The 16,005-nt window shown below is 45.7% G+C and overlaps 1 protein-coding gene across 1 annotated transcript; it reads left to right on the top strand.

The window, feature by feature from the left end:
* The first annotated feature begins 1,131 nt into the window (after positions 1–1,131).
* Positions 1,132–14,186, top strand: LOC125942422 (uncharacterized). Its single transcript, XM_049660581.1, has 4 exons — positions 1,132–1,541; positions 2,279–2,465; positions 8,716–8,942; positions 13,639–14,186. Exons 1-4 carry the CDS (start codon positions 1,132–1,134, stop codon positions 13,856–13,858), a joined length of 1,044 nt encoding a protein of 347 aa, XP_049516538.1. The 3' UTR covers positions 13,859–14,186.
* Positions 14,187–16,005: the final 1,819 nt, after the last annotated feature.

Below are 16,005 nucleotides of genomic sequence, written 5' to 3'. Positions count from 1 at the left end.
ATGGCCTAAAACAGGACAGCAGACATACAACGAGTCGGCATATAAGTATAGCCATCTATACTTCCGCAATATATTTGCCGGTAAATAGCTCTGTTCTCTATGGAATTACGGAATGACACAACAGACGGTACAAAAGTATCCTTACTGCAACAAATATACGCCGTCGAGGGCATCATTGCTTTCATACATAGAATTGATTTATTTGACTCTTTCTACCGATTTAACGAGAGTAGTCTTGTTTGGATCTTTCATCCGACTCCGTTGCTGGACTTCCTTCGCTAAGGGCACTTGCTCTGACTCACCCGAGATGCGTTACGAGCACGCACGTGCTGTCTAGATGCTGTTTAGATGCTGTGCTTGGTGGTAGAGTTATGTCGAGTTTCTGTCGAGTGTTTATCGCCGAAATTCGCCGCAGGTGTCTTGTCTAGATGTGTCAAAACGTATTCTTCCATGGGTAAGGCACATTTCACTTCCATGTACTTGCCGAACTACTTGTGACATCTTCCACTGGTTCCTATGACACTTAAAGGCTAGATATTCTGGGGTCACAGAGTTTGGTTTAGAATAGAAATAGTAATACATTTTTGTATAAGCTGATTGTGTTATAGACACACGGTAACAGCCTAGAAGGCTAACATTATTGGAAACAATGACGGTAGATAAGAGGCAGTTCCACAGCAAAATTGACCGAGCAGTACCGAAACCAAAACCAATATTTTCTATCTCAGCTGTATTTCGCTTATTCTCGGATGCTACTATTTTCGTCACGTCGTGTCTTTTTTTATATTCCAAAAGGCAAAATAACTTCATTACTTTTTATGGTGCTACCTCTGAACGTCTCTCAAGACGCAGCTAGATGGCTAGGTTTGCCAGGATAAAACTCATCATCATCATCATCATCAAGGCTGCCCCTGCGCTTAGATGGGACGATCCCCTTTTCACAGCATGCGCACCCGTTCGAATCACTTCGCACTGCGGACATCGACTCGAACACCATCGGCGAAATTTCTTCCTCGAGTTATATCGACGCTAGTCCGGTTCGGAAACGTGGAGATTGCCTGCAGCTACGGCACTGCGAGGGCCGCCTTATTGAGCTGGCGGTCAGCGTCGAAGCGGACCTTTATTGAACCCATGACAGCCATGATCATCGTCGGTTGGCCTGCTTCTCGGCTGATCCCGCCTGTTAAGCCCGCCTTCGTTCGAGGCATCTATGAACGCCGAAGAGCTGATCGGCGCATATTTCGTCGTGCCGCCTTTGATCGAGCGGAAGCTGACCAGTGCACCAGGAGCACCGAGACGATGGAGGACATGAGGTGCCAGGCGAGTTGCTCGTGCAGCATCAGGAGTTTTCTCGATAACCTGAGACCGGCATGCAGTGTGTCCCAGCAGTTCCAGGATTTCCAGAGCGGCTGCTTTGGAGCCGAGTGGGCCGTTTTTGACAAGCTCGTTGAAGACATTTGCGATTGCTACAGACAAAAACACGAGAGAAAAGAGGCGATGACAATCGCGACAGGTGCCTGTGGAAGTCAGCTTACACGTAGGTGAGCGACATTAATGTTTTGGGTCCTTCGCTTCAATTACCCATGTTCCTCCTTTTCCCGTACGGTCGGTTGTGCCTCGTAATCACAATTATTCAGTGAAAACGACAGAGAAAAGCTTTTTCTAATGCCGAAATACGTTCTCTGGTTACTGCCTTTTAATGCGGACTCAAATGTGTTTTGATAATTTGTTGGAGAAAGCTCAAAGCCCGCTGAGTATTACCAATGGTAAATGCACAAACACTTTACCTTGGCCTTTAATAGTTGAGACTGATGCAAGTGAGCGCTAGATCACTTCCTTGACATTTTAAACGAGGGCTTTTTTGGGCTTTGCCACGCAGCCTTCTGCGTGGCTGCTTGTTGCAGGACAGTCACTGTTTTTCTGCAACAAATAGTATTACGCATCAGCGATAATGAAAAGAAAAAGAAAAACAAGAAATGTACTTGCTGTTCAGGTATAATCATAGGGTAGTGATGCCGCGAGAAAAAATTACTTCTGAGGCTACAGTCATATAACTTGGAACTGGCTTCGCATTGTGTAGACTACGGTGCCCTGGACGGTTTGAGGTTGAGCGTACATGTGGGAACCAGGAAGGCGTTCATGCACAGAGCTAAAGTTTAAGTTTCAGGTAAACCGTCTGGTGCAATCGCTTGCGAGATCCTGCAAGATACAGTCCTAGAGTACAGGTATCACTGCTATGAATCTGGTCACAACTCAGTTATTTCTTTCTGCGATGCAGTTTGGAAGAAATGTTCAGTCCAGTGGTCCCTGCAAGCAACAAGCGCCCAGTTCAAGAGCGCCTGCTTGTGACTTCAACGCAGTACTTCAATGACGTCTCCGGTGCCCGGCCGCGTGTCCCTCTACGCTGGACACCGCTGGTCACCTCCGAGAAAGCACTCGACTGCGTCATTGAAAATACTTCCGAGGTGCGTTGTTCGCAACTAAGCTCCATGCTTCTCTTATTGCGATATCAATTATTTATCAGGCGTTCGCCGATATAAAAATGCCGTTAAATGTCCTTGGCGCCCGGCACCCTACCGGTACAGTCATGATAATCCGTATAAAGTCCTAGGTCGATAAGATCGGGACCGCGCGTGCTATGCTGTAGTTACAAGGGAAATCGTAGTAGGGTGAGCGGCGAAGAATGCTAGCTTGATCTTGCACACGCAAGAGAGGCGGGTGAGAATCCACGCCGTCTTTTTGCGCGCGCAAGGGTGGGTCAGGAAGATCTTTGCGCACAAAGAGGGTAGGGTGGGGCGGAAGTTGGGAGGTCAGTGCGTTTCTCCGCGTCTACTCCGGCCGCGGCTGCGCATAGCGCAGCTAAGCGCGCTTTACCTTGGAGGAAATCTGTGGTGGGTGCAAAGTTAGGCAACCCTAGATAGCAGATGGCTCCGTCATGCGCTATGCCCTGGCGCACCTAGTTCGCGTTGAAACGAGAGGCAGCGCGAAGGTCGCTTCCCTCGCCATTGCTGCTGCTCTTCATCCCGTCTGCGTCCTGATAACGAGTGTCCGCGGTCATCTAGAGAGATGCGTTCATGATTGCATGTGTGCACGTGACACCATGTTTGATAATTTAGTTAGTAAGTGAATGTTTACAGCAGTTTACACGGCCGGTAAAACTACTATCCCTAATATTTTTTATCGCTGTCTAATTATTGCTATCGCAATCAATGCTTCGCCTTTCTGGTGAAACTACGACTTTTCTTGTTCCTTCGTGAACTCTTCTTAGTGGCTCTATAAGCTACTTTTTTGTTTTATTTTTAATTTAATTTTTAATTTCGTACTTGCTTTTTGAACACCATCTGTGGCATATTACTCATTTCGGCCTTTTTAGGGGGCTATCTCGAAAAGCGGGCATTGCATGCACTACAATAACGAGTCTCAATCTTAAGATACCTAGGCAGCAAAGTAACGTTACTGGTTTTCTAGATGTACGATACAGCACATCTGTCGCCAGTGTGAAATTTAAGTCGAGCAGAGGTGAAGTCGCACCTGTTTAGCACAAGTCTTCGATGAGCAACACATTAGAGGTATCTATCCCTTAGGTGTGCTCGGACATACATTAGTATTATAGAGAATAGCTTCCCACAAGCTACGCTTACGCAGTTTGGTACGATGGTAACTGTAACGGCAATGCGCATTTCAGCAAGTATTTGTGGACGGATGTCGCCGAAAGTTTTGCTAGGCTAGGCTCGCAATATTTCCTTAGAGGATTTAATTTTATTTTTACCAGTATTCCTTTGTACAATAGCAACATGTGCGTTAAAGTAAAAGCCACGCGCAAAGCAGTTTTCAAACGCTTTGGATTAGCTATCAAGAACTGTTTTCAATATTTGTATAAACAAACACATCTGTACACCCGTGAGCAAAATTATACGGACCAGGGATTGCGCGATAAAGCAGATTTTTTCAACTGCCTGCGAATGCAACTTGAAATTGAGGACTGCAGTCCAAACTTGGCATTGCGAACTTTCCAGTGTGCTCGTAACTTTCAGTTTATGCATGTTAATTACGCAGAAACTCAGTTTTTTCGGCGACCCTGTGGTCCGTATACTTATGCTCACGGTTGTACATGCACCATTATATCTTTATCGCCTTCATGCTGATTAGCTTTACGTTCAGTTGCACAAATTGAAGTATGAAAGTGTTTTTGGCAATGGAAGCAATTTGAATTTGTTGATGCTTGCTTATCCGGCCCCTCACCAGGTTTAGGCATTACAATTATGATACAGCGGTGTGCAAGTCACGAGGTGACGATCGTGCTTGCAGAAGATTACGGAAATGTATTTGAATTATTACGTTTGTCATGCAAGAGAAGGCAAGGAGGAATGTCACCTGAGTGAGTTGGTGAGAAAAATCCTGCACTCCGGGCTCCGCGTAATCGCCACACTGCAACATTCCATTTGCTCTCATCTCGGTTAATATACAAAAACTTCTTCAAAAATTGCTGTGGTAGAACGTTCCCTAGAAAGAGCTTTACAACTTGTAATGTAGTAAAACGACAATTTTCGAAGTAACCTGGTAGAGGCTCCTGTAATGTCAGTAAAGGAAACGCTCCGAAAGCGTTGCAGCTTGGGCGAGTTGGTATGTCCTAATTTTTAGGCTTGTAGCGCAGCTCAGAATGAGCAAAAATGAAGGTAGAAGGGTTAATGAAAAGGACTGGTGAACAGGGTGAGCGTTAACTTCCAATTGATGGTTTATTTCGTCAATCAGAAGGCTACTTATACACTCGCGAACCATGTGACATGGAAAGACAACAACCAAAAAAAAACCAAGCAACAAAAACTAAAATAACCATGTAAAAACCACGACCTGCTGTACTACTGACCTGACCAGCGAGCAGAATGCCAGTGCGCCTGTTCTAGCTCATATTTCTGCCACTACGAGCCTTAATTATGGCGCTACTAGTTACCCCATCTGCGCCGCACGTTTGCTGTCGTCTGCTCGCGCCAAGCGGCGATGTTTGCGTGGGTATGCACTTTGTACGACTAAGAAAAGGAGAAAAAGTACGTTGATTGAGCAAAATCAACATTAATGCCGCACTGCTACGTGACTTTGTGAAAATCACGGCAAGGCAAGACGCCTGGCATACATACGCCTTACATCGAGTTCCCGCTTTACGCACCTGAGTGAAAAAAAAAAATGGATCAAGGCATGCAGTTTCTGGAAAAGGTGATGCTGCCCTAGTGTTATTTGGCGTGCCGAAAATGCAGCTACATGCCTTAAATTGTTATACATAGATGTTCTGTGATTAAAGAGATGTGTCCGTACATTTATTGTAACTTAATGGCATTTCCCGAATACCTTCGCCACCGGTATCGAACTTGCATTGCGAGCATGCGAATCAAGAGTTGCACGAAATATTTTTCTAACAAAGGCCAGAATATGACATAAGGAGTGAAGGTAAGATGTACTGCTTTCAATACTTCTATTCATTGTACCTTAGGTGGACTATAGGTTCATTGTACCCTATAGGTGCCGTACCAAAAGCGAGCCGCATGTAATCAGCAAAAAAGAAGAAAGGAGGTGCAACCGCGTACTTTATACAGTCTAATTTTATGCAGTAAATAAACTGTCCTCGGTCGTATACATTACGCACGTCGCAAAGCCTATCACCGAACAACAAGTCATGAATTGGTACAAACAGATGCACCAATAATCTTCAATGAGAGTTTAGAAGATTGCGAAGTTGATGGTGCCCAGACTTCCACACTGGACCTTGGAATTTTATCGCAGATTGTACACTTTCTTGAGCAGTACAATGCTCCTTGGACACTCTCCGGGACCCAAAATATTTGTTAAAGAGTCCCGAACAAATCTAGCAACACGAAAACATTCAGAACCAGCCAAGCAAGAAAAGAAAAAAAGAAAATCAACTGCCCTCCAAGCGACCGCTGGAAATAGTATTTACACAGGAGGGCTCTAGTGAATAGCGCATAATAAGGTTCTTTGCGCTCGTGTACGACAAATAAGCCCATTTCTCACTGGCACGGTCAGCAAAACAAAGAAACGAGCGCAACATCAGTTATTTGCTGAAGAACCGAATAGTACACCAGTCTTGGTGCAGTTGCTTCTTTTGTAAATAAACGCTTTGAAATGTTGGCTGAAGTGCAGATGAACATTCACACAATCACAAACATTACAATAAATCAAAATATGCCTAAATTTGAGCCCGTTGCGTGAGTAAAACACTTGTACAGCGCGCCCGCATGTGCTGTAACCATTGCCCGTCGATGCTTGGGTGGTGTAACTCTAGCGCCCCCTTAGCGGCGAACTCCGGAACGAGAACCGGCGCAGGCAGCTCCATAGAGAGCCGCCAGCTGAGCAGGTCAGTATTTGAGTAGGTCGTGGTAAAAACATATTCAGGCAGCATGTGGCGGCCGTCCGAGATACGCCAATTCATTGCTTCATAGCATCAATGAAGTTAAGCTTACACATGCATGGCCAAGACCTATGATAGCTTTCGCTTCAATGATTTCTCTTATAAGCTGATTGTGACTAGGACCTAGAGTGACGCATTCTACTACATACGGTTTGCCACCACACATTTTGCAGTGCTGCGCAAGAAACCCCGCGGCTGTAATGCAATTCTTAGCATTGTAGCTATGCTCGCGCAGCCTATCATTCAGACATCGGCCATTTTGACCGAGATAACGTTTTCCACACAATGTGAGCAATTAACGAACTTCTTTTTATGTTGTTTATCACAACTAGGAGGAGCCTCCTTATTCGGATTAGTGAGCTTGCGGGAGGTAGCGAGTTCAAATCCCGGTGCCGCCAGCAACCCACCGGTTTTTTCGAATGGGTAGTGATGTTCCCTGGCCAGGTGCTCGGTTCACATCAGGAAAAAGGCCCCAATAGAAATTTCAGGAGTTGTCTCTGGGCGCTTCTTGTCCAACCACAGACGGCCTTGTTGAAGAGCATCCGCCGCGGCTGTGGGAGGCAAGTGCTGCCGCCGAGTACCTACCAGTAAAATAGGTACAAGCGCCCTCCCGGCTTGGTGCTCGGCCATTATGGGACTTCAACGCTTGAAAAGAGGTGCTTGTCCTGAACCCGAAGGCGTCCCCACCTCAATAGGTGCTTGGGGCGCCACATGGGAAATGGCCGCCATGGGAGCGGCTCAAACATCACTTTGTTTTTTGTTTGTTTTTTGTTTTGTTTTTTTGCTCACGGGGGTTTCGACGGGAATTAAGGGCTCAGGCTCCTTTCCCAAGCCAATCACCCTGAAGGAAGCTGAACGCCAGGCAGGGGTACGCTTGTGTCCAATTGAACAAGTGGGTGCCATGCGGTGGTGGGAATCGAACCCACAACTTCCCGCAGCCGGCGCTCTACCAGGCCGGCGCTCTACCACTAGGTCCTACCCCAAGTAGTTGTAGGATTATCTTCGTGCTGGCTGTCTTTTCTAAACTCTCTTAGAATCCGTTCTGCTACTGACGCTTGTAAGGACACGGGGTAGCCAGCCGGTGAAAGCCGTTAGCACTGAGAAACAAAGCTAGAAAAAAAAACGGAATGGTGACACGATTTTTTCAGTGCATTATTTAGGCAAAGTTTAGCAAGGCCTCTCTTGACCAAGTTTGAATGAGCAGAATAAAACGGAAGAGGTGTTTTGTTAGGACGAGGTTCACAGTTCCAACACGTGCGAATATCGGAACAAGTAAAGCGCAGATCCAAAAACCTGATCGTGTCATTCTTTGGGAGCTTGTGGGTAACGTCAAGGGGGGCAAGGCATTCTTTGACTATTGGCACCACTATGGCAACCTCAGCCTCAAGGCCAGCCGGAGAACACTGAATACCAAACAAAAAATCGTCCACATAACGAAATATTTTGAAAACACTTGTCTGTTTAAGGTTCACAGGCATGACTACATCTAAGTGAGCTAAAAATAAATCACTGAGGAGCGGGGCAATGCAAGAACCGATGCATACCCGGTTTTTCTGCAAGTATATGGTATCATTCAAAGTAATGAACGTTCATGATAAATAAAAGTTCAAAAGTTATAAAAATTGTCTACTAGACAGCCCAGACTTATTCTGAAAACGGGTAGCACCAAATGCATCAATCGTCTGCCAAATAGCTAACAGCAGGTCATTGTGAGGGATTCAGTAGTATAGGTCCTTCACATGGTTCGCTCAGTGTATAAGTAGCCTTCTGAGTCACGAAATAAACCATCAGTTGGAAGTTAGCGCTCACCCTGTTCCACGGTCCTCTTCATTACTCCTTCTACCTTCCTTTTTGCTCGTTCTGAGCTGCGCTACAAGGTTAAAAGTCATGAAACGGTCCGCTTCTTCATCGCGAAGCGGGTGAGCTAAGCGTTGTCTCCTGAATTTCTAGGCATGCATTCCAATGTGTGTGGTACCATTATGCGCGTTTTCAGAATTTGTGGGAATGCTAGCCGCTCTCTGGTGTAAGATTATCTGAACCCAAGAGCTATTGTAAAATTATGCATTCTTTGCACAGCTAAGCACCGTTTGAGTGCTGACCTGCGAAGTGTCACGGTCTGTTAATTCAATCCCATTTTAAACACGACTTGTGTGTCGGTTTCAACCTAGCCACAAGGTGTCGCACAGCCGTGTCTTCCAGGCAGACTTAATGCTGACATTTTTCGGTTTCGTCAGCCGATTCGAAACTCAGTGCGACTAATGAGCAGTCGTCTTGGCCACTTGATATTTTCCCAGCCGGTGGCCAGCGTTTTCCAAGGTGCCCTGCTGCTGGACTCACTATGTATTAAGGCGTCGAACCGGTACTCGGTGGTCCTGCTTATTCCGCGTGTGTTGACGGAGGCGGTTCTGCTGCCGCGCTTCTCCTACCCGTTGACCTCCGACCCGACACAGATGCAGCGAGAGCCATGTAAGCGCAAGCCGCTCCAGTTCGTCCAGTGTCCCGAAGACGTCGATTATTGTGGGTATGTTTCGCGCTTCGCAAATGCGTTTGGTCCGTTTCCCGAGACAGTGTTTTTAGCAGACCGGCACAGAAAATTTTGGTGTTTAGGATTGCATTTGGAGCGGAATATGGGTGTTAGCATAACCGTAGGAGTTGAGGTGTGTGCTTGTAAAAGATGCGCGAGAAGAGAACACGTGAAATGCCGTCTGCCGATAGGATGACTGCCTGTAGGTTACTGTTGTTTGACGTCATTATTTCAGCAGTTTACTTACGAAGGCTTGCATATCTTGGCGGTGCAACGGTTCAGATGTCGCAGCAAGGAAGCTTTCACTGTGCTTGATTTAGAATTTGTTGTTTTCGTTAGATTTGTCGGTTTCTATACGCTTCCCTCTTTAGACGCCTATGCCTTAGATGACCACTGATACCTGTTTGTACGAGTTGCTTATTATACGTATCCTGCACTTTACTTAAGACATCTTTAGGTGTAGTAAACTTTTGATGCGAAGAGCTTACTCATACATCATTTGTTATTGCGAAGCACCAATGCTTCCAATGGCAGAGCAGAAATATTTTCACGCATAGAATTAGTTATGTTACTAACCTAAGGGTCTGATATGTGCACTGTGTAGTTTAGCATCAGGCCAGGTCCATGCTTAAAGGTCTAGTTAATGGATTATTTAGGTTTCCGAGACCACCTGGTCACTCGTCCGTTAGTAGAATTGTTCCGCAAATTCGAAAATACTTTTAAATAAGCAAAAAAGTGCAAAAATGAATCCGAAACCTGACCGAGCAGCCGAGCGAACCTCTTAGTCTGACGTCAGTAGAGGCACACAGCGGGGAAGGCGCGCAAGGCATACTGGCCTCGCCCGTGGAGCGAACGAAGCCGACGAACGAAGCCGACGAACGAAGCCGACGAACGAAGCCGACGAACGAAGGCGACGATAGCTCTTCAGCTCTGTCAAACAGCGACAGCTACGATACCGACGAACTCACGAATCAGTATTTTCGAATCACCGTTCGCATTCGACCCGCCACCATGAGAGCCAGCGCCCATGCGCAACATATCACGCTGCAACATGAACACCAAGGGTAGCCCTAACCACTGTTTTTATACGTGCTGCTTGCTATTTAAGGTGTTCTACCCCTTCTCGGCGAAGCACTTCGCATACTGACAATAACATATGGAGCACGACTTTCCGCATTTCTAACCCGCAAGAACGTCACTGACAGTCCAAAGCACCGACCCATGCATTTGTTTACATCGGCAGGTACAGCGACCACTCGTCGTTCGCTTGAGATATAGTGCTAGCCCTCATCAGTCAGATTAAATAATGTCAGAACATAGCGAAACACGCAGGCTTCGCATGTAAACACCACTCTGTGTCGCGCTGATATAAGCTACCACACACTTCCTAAAACACCGAGCGGGAGACCTAGTGCGGGAGCGTTTTTATGCTGCCTACTTACCATTTTTTGTATTCTATTCATGCAAACAATATGTGCTCCGTAAAGAACTCATAAATTAGGACATTTTGCGTACGATCGTTCATTTAGAGAACGCACAGTTTTTGGTGGAAACGCCGATGCCAGTATTGACACCGTTGGCAGCTGAACGAGGCGGTTGTTTATGGTGCTGTATCGAAGGGACCTCCTCTTACAGCCCATTAGGGATAAGAGGTAAACAGTGCACCTCAGAAGTTAAATAATGAGTCAGGATAACAATACGTAAAAATACACCCATGCGCGTAATCACATTTATTATAGGGAAGTGTCGTCGAGTGCGACTGGCCGTCTTCGAGAATGGCAATGTACCGATGTTGATAACGGGCCACGTCGTCGCTTCCAGCTTTGTGTGTGTGCACTGTACGAAATGAGGAATAGTTTAGTTCAAATTCGTATGGTCAAGACTGAATTACATCCTAATGGTTTAATTGGGCTCAGACTAGTCGATCAGGTCTGCCAACTGAGATAGAGTCAAACTCGGCTGAACGTGATCGGCATCGGCTCAAACTTTGTGTGCGGATTGCGATTGTTGAAGTGCAGCCAATAACCCAACACCACTTGCCTCCCATCTCTTGCCCGTCCACACAGAACGTAACTTTTCGCCACAGCAACTTATCACGCCAAACACTAGCTCACTATCACGCTCACTCCTCGACCCGGTCGGCTGCCATTCATTCCCAGAATGTTCTGAGTATACCTCCTTCTACGTAATAACGAAATGTCGCCAGTAGTCCGTGGAATCACGCAAGGCAGGTGTTTTGAGGGTAATGAACGAAATTCGTTTATAAAAAATCTGCGCAACTCTTAAGCCTGATGTTTTCAAGAAATTACGGAACCGTGTAGAAGGACGCACTCAGCCAATTTAATTCAGATCCGTTGACCTCGAAAGATCGCCGGAGTTGTCCTTACTCGCATACTCACAATAAGATGGGGAGCACGACTTTCCGCATTTGTATCCCGCAAGAACGCCTTTGACAGTCCAAAGCGCCGACCGGCACATTTGTTTACATCGGCAGGTACAGGGTCGACCACATCTAAGGTGAACACCTCATTAGTATTCAATACATCCATAGAAGCGTATGTTCAGTACATAATTCGAAAAATCATTATTGTGTTTCTGGACACCATGATTACACATCGTATAACGAACATTTCACTCGTAAATTAGAATAAGCGCTGTAGTTTTACCGGCTTGATGTGGTCAACCCTGTACAGCGACCGCTCATCGTTCGCTTGAGATATAAAAAAAGGGGGCGTTGAAAAAGTTCAATCGAATGCAGACCATTTCTTACATCACTTGAGGCGCATGCTATTTTCTACCTATAGCGTACACAAGAATTTGATTGAGTTTGACCTATCATCCATCACGTGTTAAGCCGTTGGTTTAAGCTCGAGTTTTGTGCTGTTTTGAATGCTGTGGCCCAGATAGCCGTGTCCGATCAATCGGCAGTCTAGACAGAGTCACGGACAATTTTTCTAATTAACAATTTACGTGTCAAAACCATCATATGAATATGAGGCAGGTCGTAGTGTGGGGGACTCCGGAATAATTTTGCTACTCAGGTTTTTTTAAAGCGCACCTGAACAGCTACGTTTTTGAATTCGCCCCCATCGAAATGCGGCAGCCGCTACCGGGATGGAAACCGTGACCTCGAGCTCAGCAGCGCAATGCCATAGCCACTAAGCTACCGCGGCGGGTACCAAGAAATTCATGCCACATGCTCTGTAACCCTGACAGCAATACCGCGCTTACCTTATCAGAGACTACCACTTATTTCTACGTGGGCTCATCAAAACCACCCATCTGCCACCAACATGATCGCCGAGATATCAAATCTTTCGCGCTTCAGTTTGTGAATCTGTGAAATGGCGATTTCGGAACAGTTTTTTGATTTCGCTTAGACGTGCAGTTACAGTGAGCTTGAAGCTGGTAGTTTGAGCCTATCAAAACTGTTGGAACATTCTACTTGACGGCATACTGATATTTTGTTTCCTCTTCATTGGTTGTGCATTTAGTTATCTCTAGAGAGCGGAGTTCTCGCCAAGAATATACTAATGGGCACTATGCCCAGTAGGTAATCCATACTGTATAGCGAATACTGAAACGAATGGTTGAGGAAAGAGGAGACGTCTTGTATCGTCCATCGCTTGTCATACTGTTTGCGCTGGTCGATTCATTCGCACCTTAAGAAATGAACGTAGTTAAAAAAAAGGAAAGAAAGGTTTATAATTGTGAGGTAACTATAAGACATTTAAACTGTGAAGTTTAACATCGTGAAAATACAAAGTGGTTAACGATCCACGCCATAGTGGTGGGCTCCCGATTATTCTGATACCCCGGGATTGTTTAACGTGCATTCAAAGCACGATGCACGAGTTTTTTTGTATTTCGCCCACATCGGAACGGGGCCACTGCGTCCTCAAAGGGAACCTGTCACCTCATCCTTGGCAACAGAACGCCTTAGGCACTGAGTCACCACTGCGGGTCCATACTTTTACCATCACGCGTTCCAGGTTGTTTACATTCCTTTAGACCCCTCCGTCGCTGCTTAGTGGTTACGGTGTTGGGCTGCTCAGCACGAGGTCGCGGGATCAAATCCCGGCCCCGGCGCCCGCATTTCGATGGAGACGAAATGCAGAAAACGCCCGTGTACATAGATTTAGGTGCACGTTAAAGAACCCCAGGAGGTCCAAAGTAATCCGCAGTACCCCACTATACGGCGTGCCTCATAATCGTATGGTGGTTTTGGCACGTAAAGCCCCATAATTTAATTTTTATTATTCAGTTAGTCCCCGAAATTTGTGCATTTAGCTTCGCTGAATGATGCGAAATTTTGAACTCTGTGTGGTCGGTGTCGGCCAAATGTGAACTAGGGGGAAGCGGGAAAGGGGGAGGGGGCTGCATGCGGTCACGATTCTATTTCATTTTTTTTTTCTCTCTCTTCTCGCTTATCAGGGATCCGTGCTACGCTTCGCCTATACCCTATTACTATGATAGGCACGTCGTGAGGGGTGGATGTTGAGAAAGAAGGGAAGCGTTATAATATACTGGCCCTGCTTGACCCTGGTAATTGACCAAGCATGACGTTATCCCAGAATATGGTTTTCTCGTTCAATCCCAAGTGTAACCAGCATTGTATCCATAAATATACGGCTATCACTACGATCTATATAAGTTTTTTTTTGTCCCTTTTCTCCATAATCACGTCAAGCAGCTACTTGTCGCGCTCTTCTGGCACCGCACTCAGTGCGACGGAGGAGCAGGAGGCACAGAACCGTCGTCGGATGTTGCGGACTATAGATCACCCTCTCTCCGGGCAGATGAGCCGGAAGATCCTCGAGACGATGGCCTTTGCTGAGTCCTGCATTGAGCTGCTTTTCTTCAGCGACATCAGCCGGGAGGATCCCGAGCATCCTCACCTGCTCATCGAATAGACGACGCTGCCGAGGCGAACGACATCGAAGACGGCCTCAAGGCCCGCCGTCTTGTCGCCACGGATCCACGACGGAAGGGCGGTGTGCACAGTCACCTGACGCGGAATGCTCACCAGGGCCAGCTTAAATTGCTAAATCACAAAAACACTGTCGAAAGAATCGGAGCGAAAGGCATGGGGCGTTGAGTGGGCCTAGAAACATGGACGCCTTACGGAAAATAGCTCAAATGCGTGCAGTTTCAGAAGCTTCAATCGAAAGGCTGGCCGAAGTGCGCGTGGTACTGTGCGCAAGCCTTTCATGCATTCTGTACATGATATATTAGTGCGGTTGAGGACGTGGTGTGTTTTATCCAAGAAATATGACGGTTGCATTTTAAATGGACCATTTATAATAAACATGCGTTTATTGTTGTAAACTTCTGCCTCGTTATGTGGTCTCTTGAATGTGAAAAACGACTTGAAGGGATCTCCTCAATGAGCCTGAAATTGTGGGGTTTAACATCCAGAAGCTGCACAGTCGGTTTGTGCGGTAGCCTTAAGTGGGGAAGAGAGTGAGAAAGAGTGAGGGAGAGATAAAAAAGGGCGCTTTCGATTGATTTGACCAGGGGTTCCTTAAGACGCTGTCAAATCCCAGCACACACGGGATGTTGCTTTCTGCTCCCAGCTGAACGGCGCCCGCCACGGCCAAGAATCGAAGCCGTGACGTCGTGCTTGGCTCATGGGTCGCTAAATTTTCATGCAGCATGTTCTGTGTTCTGTTCCACTAACGACAGAAACATGGCTCAGGCCCGTCACTATACAAAAGCGGTTTAAGTTTTTTATGCATGTTGAACAATTTTCAGTTATTATAGAAGCACGCTTTTGTGACGCCCGCAAATACACAGGATAAAGTTTTTGTGTTGTTTTTACAACGTGACAAACGGCTTCAACATGAATAACGGGAGCTTTTATTTCTTGGTGTATGCCAATATCTCCCTATTTATTCGTTCAAGAAACGTTACTTTTCCTGCTATCTGTAAATTTTCACATTGGGCTTTGCGTTTTTTTGGCTTCATATATTTCCCCTCTAGCATTTTATTCACTGATTTGCATTGAAGCTTGATGACATTTTCAAAATTCCTTTCTTCTCTGAAGTGTTACACATGCATGGACTGAGAAAACACCTGAGTGGAATGTGGAGCTAAATCTAACGTGAACCTAGAAAAATTCATTAGAATCACTAATAAATATATATTTCAATCTTCACGGAGAAGATTCAAACAATTTTAAAAGAAAGTTTGCACAGTAAGCACATTATTTGCCGCAAACATATATACAAGTCCAAGGCAAACCTTCCGAAGCTTCTCTTTTTATTACGGATAAGGGATTAATTTTATTCGCTGCAGAGTGAGAAAACAGCACACAAGCAAAGTCTATATTTGTTGGACATGCATCTCATGAATCACTATAACACTGTTTCTGCGCAAACTATAGCGTAATTTGGTGTGTCGGGGAAGCATGGGTAAAGCAGTCACTGCTCTTTACACTATATATTGAATGTGAGGACGTCAAATGAGTTTTTCATTTTATATCACTCCTAGATACTTGAAACAGTATGCATGAGATAACTTTTGGCAACACATGAGCGAAATAAAAATAGAAAAACGAAGAAAATGTAAGCAGAGAGCATTCGATAAGATTTAAAGACATACGAAGTCCATTAAAGCATGACTTAAGTGAAAAAAGGATGTTTGTAGAATGCATCACTCGGTGACGCAAAAATTGCAATGTCATCTGCGTATACATAAACATGAACCTCTTGAGTTATGGAGATAAAGCTGATCAAAAGATAAACCGAACAGAGGAAATAACTGATCCTTGGGGAAATGCACGCCTTCTTATATTTTTGCGTTGAAACATCACCTTCAAAACAGTAAGACTCCCGATATCTCTGAAATTTTCAATTGCAGGCAAATAGGTATCCTGGGAACCCGTTACATTGTATTGCATCGAGAATATTGCCGTATGCGCCGAGCGAGCAGAATACGACTCGCCAGGTCTATGGGGGCATGCTAAATGGAGCACCCAGGCCTACCAATATGGCTCAGTGTGAACTCATCAGACAGGAATTTCGTAATACCGATATTTGAAACCCTTTCTATTATCCTA

The sequence above is a fragment of the Dermacentor silvarum genome, chromosome 1 (genome assembly GCF_013339745.2).
Source record: "Dermacentor silvarum isolate Dsil-2018 chromosome 1, BIME_Dsil_1.4, whole genome shotgun sequence".
NCBI classification, from domain to species: Eukaryota; Metazoa; Arthropoda; class Arachnida; order Ixodida; family Ixodidae; genus Dermacentor; species Dermacentor silvarum.
The sequence above is the reverse complement of the archived record's forward strand: the minus strand, read 5'-3'. Positions and strand labels throughout refer to the sequence as shown.